Source organism: Helobdella robusta, assembly GCF_000326865.2.
Source record: "Helobdella robusta unplaced genomic scaffold HELROscaffold_4, whole genome shotgun sequence".
Classification (NCBI taxonomy): domain Eukaryota; kingdom Metazoa; phylum Annelida; class Clitellata; order Rhynchobdellida; family Glossiphoniidae; genus Helobdella; species Helobdella robusta.
Genome location: NW_008704902.1, coordinates 5,718,305 through 5,722,060, shown reverse-complemented (window position 1 = coordinate 5,722,060; position 3,756 = coordinate 5,718,305). Strand labels below are relative to the sequence as shown.

The window sequence follows — 3,756 nt, the reverse complement described above, 5'->3', positions numbered from 1 at the left end:
TACATATATATACACATGTATATATATATATATATATATATATATATATATATATATATATATATATATATATATATATATATATATATATATATTATGTATATAAATATATATATACATTGGAAGAAGACCATATTTTATACAGTATTGTATTAATTCTACCAAATTGTTGGCATTAATCAATTTAAAGTTTGTCTTTTCAATTTTCCTTACTATAATTTTCTAGAAATTGTTCAATTTGTTGAAAAGAGAATTTCAATAGTCTATATTACAGCCTGTCTGGTGTAAAAATGCAGTATGACAAATCAGATTTACTGTTTGTACTTGACACGGTTTTTGGTCGAAGGATTTTCTCCGTAATGGGTCCTGCAGTCAGGAATGGTTTGTCTAGGGACCTTCGTGATCCTGCGTTGTCTGTTGTTCAATTTCGTGAAAGGCTGAAACACCATCTTCTTGTCCAAGCTTACCCGTGCTAATATCATTTCTTATCCATTCCTTGCATCGCTTTAATAAAGTGCTAAGCAATGTATTGTAGGGCGCTTTCAAACCCACCAATAACAATAATAATACAAATAATAACAACAACAATAATAATATATACATATATGTATATCGTGCGTATTTATGTTTAATAATTATTATACTTTTTAATTTATTTTCAATTGTATCAGTCTACCATCAAAATGTTGAATTATTATCACCACGTGCCAAGGTTCATGCTGTTTTCGCTAGCGGACTCTGGCCAGGCGTCCATATTTTACCGGTCTGACGTCATTTCAGCACTTTTGAGATTGAATGAAGTTGGTAATTTGAATGAGTTCATCTAAATATCGTTGTTTAAATTCTCCTTTCAACTTTCAGTTAACAATATTTTGAATTGTCAATCATCAAGATCGATATTTATTAATGGAAATGTTTCAACAACAGAACAAAGTGCTCTTTAAACTGCCGCCAAACACACAACTGACCTTTCCTTTATATCTCTCCTGTAGAATCAATTGCTCCTTCGACATTCAGCTGGACAATGATGACGTCAGCGTAATAACTAAATCGTCGACAGCAACAACGACCACATCCTCTTCACAACATTCCCATTCCCTATGTACTAACACTACCTCTGCATCATTAGTAGCTCCTGCAGAGGAACTTCACGCATCAACATCATCAGCAGTTCAAGCATCGACCGCGCCAGCCACAATATCGGCAGCACCTGCCACATCAGTAGCAGATCTGGCAAGTGAGATGCCCGCAGATGATCAGATCCTACCTACACTTCCCCGAGAAGCACCTGTGGAGTTCGTCACTACGGAGGATATTTTTAAATGGTCATACCATGATGGGGCTGAAAAGACGATTGCCATTGCTAGCACTGAAATAGGACATCATTGCGACGCTGAAAAATCAAATGAGTATGCGGAAATGGATGAAAGAGATGACGCTGATGGAGACCACAAAGATAGTGACGTTGGAAAGAAAAATGGAAACAATGACGACGACGATGATGATGATGATGATGATGATGATGGTGATGATGATGATGGTGATGATGATGATGGTGATGATGATGATGGTGATGATGATGATGGTGATGATGATGATGATGGTGATGATGATGAAAGTCAAAATGAGGACGATGGTCATGACGATTATGGAAATAAAGATGATAATGATAATGATGGGAATAAAGACAATGTTGGTGAGGATCAAAATGGTGAAAATAAGATTGGTCAAGAAAATAATGTTGACAATAATTGTGAGTAACTAATGCAAAATAATAGCAACAAAATAAGGAACAATCAACGAATAAGATCGGTAAAGAAAATGGCAGTCTGAACCGACACGTAACTAAACCACATTTGTTTAAAACAGCATCATCTTTTTGAAATCATTTTATATACTTGTTCACTGAAATGTTTTTAATACCATGTATGAATATGCAGACGAAATAAAATTTTATTTTATAAATTTGTGACTAAAATCAATTATCACATTGCTAAATTTTAATAAAATTAAACAAAATTCTTATAGTAACATCAATAAATTATTTAAATAATAATTATAAGATTTGAAAAATAAAAGTGTGTGTGTGCGTGCGTGTGTGTTTGTGTGTATATATATATATAGATATATTATATATAAATAAATATACAATATTATATATGTACATACACATACATGTTGGTATCACTAGAGCACTACTGTCATATATAGAAAATGTATAAAGAAGATAAACGCCAAATTCAAATGTCACAGATTTATGAACCGTTTTATTGATTTGAAAGTTTTTTCATTTACTAACGCCCTCTCTTTCTTATCACTTTCTTTTTTCTCTCTCTCTCTCTCTCTCATTTAAATATATATATATATATATGTGTGTGTGTGTGTGTGTGTGTGTTTGTGTGTGTGTGTGTGTGTGTGTGTGTGTGTGTGTGTGTGTGTGTGTGTGAGAAAGAGAGAAAAAAAAGAGAGAAAAAGTTTGTGTAGCGTGTGTGTGTGTGTATGTGTGTGTATATGTGTGTGTGTATGCGTGGTGTTTGTGTGTGTGTAACGATAAAACAAATAAACCAACGAATCGGAAAAGACAATTTGATATAAGTGCATACATGATGCATACGTTGGTTGTCAGTGAGTTGTAGAGCAGCAGCTTGGATAGACTCCAGCATGAAGGAAGCATTGATGGGAGGCACCCTGGTGAGAACCACGGTAACATGCTTCATTCTATCTCCTCACACCATGACTTTTTTTGCACTCAACATTCATCGATTCTCGTTATTTGGTGTCACTTAAATGTTAGATTCAGTCACGTCCTTGTTTTTTGATGTTGTGTTGTAGGTGTTAGTTGTTGTTGCTATTGTTGTTACTGTTGTTGTCGTTATTGTTTTTGTTGTTTGTTTTACTTCAGGTGTTAGCTTTTGTTTATTGTTAGTAAGTGTTGTTTTTGTTTTGCTTCTTGTTTTTGTTAGCTTGCAGTTGAATGTTGTTGTTTGCAGTGTGCATGTGACGTGACATGTGATTGAGTCTATTTAAATTTTAAATTAATCTGCTGTTCAACTGTTGTTCCCTGTTGCGTAACATTTGTTCTACCAGTCTATATCAATTTATTTTTTGCTCGTTTGTTAGGTACAATTTGAGGAAAACAATTCAAGTTTGTTGCCGAAAGTTTGGATGACGTCGAAACGCTGCTACAATAGTGGAACAACTGAATGTTTCACTTAACGCTCCATATCAACACTTTGTAACTAATTTATTTATTGCAAAATTATCAAATTACTGATGTTTGGTTGAATTTTTGTATATATATATATATATATATATATATATATATATATATATATATATATATATATATATATATATATATATATTATTGATGAAAATCACAGCATGTTCAGCGTTCGTTAACTTCCAATTTAAGTTTTCGGTTTTTCGAACGCAGCAAGTGAAGTTTTTTAACAATCTGTCTGATGCTGTTGTTCTTAGATCTGGAGTTCTTCAAACATCTGTCTCAAGACCACTTCTGTTTCTTTTGTACACAGCTAAGATTATTAATATCGTTCGTAGACTTGGCTTCTACTGCCACTAATATGCTGATGATAATCAGATATCTGTAGTTTTGTCTCCGTTGAAAATACCTTTAATTATGAATTTATTGGTTGAATGCATGGATGATGTTGGTATTTGACTTGGTCAAAATGCTAAACCCAATGTTGTTCAAATTGGATGTAATGGTGTTTAAATGCCTAAATGGTCTGGCTC

At 33.3% G+C, this 3,756-nt stretch overlaps 1 protein-coding gene across 1 annotated transcript; it reads left to right on the top strand.

The window, feature by feature from the left end:
- Positions 1 to 290: 290 nt before the first annotated feature.
- On the top strand, positions 291 to 1,883 carry HELRODRAFT_162668 (hypothetical protein; the record flags this gene model as incomplete). The annotated part of the gene is made up of 4 exons (XM_009024810.1): positions 291 to 412; positions 713 to 800; positions 928 to 1,464; positions 1,779 to 1,883. The coding sequence occupies 4 exons, from the start codon at positions 291 to 293 to the stop codon at positions 1,881 to 1,883; spliced, it is 852 nt and encodes a 283-aa protein (XP_009023058.1).
- Between the last annotated feature and the right edge of the window lie 1,873 nt (positions 1,884 to 3,756).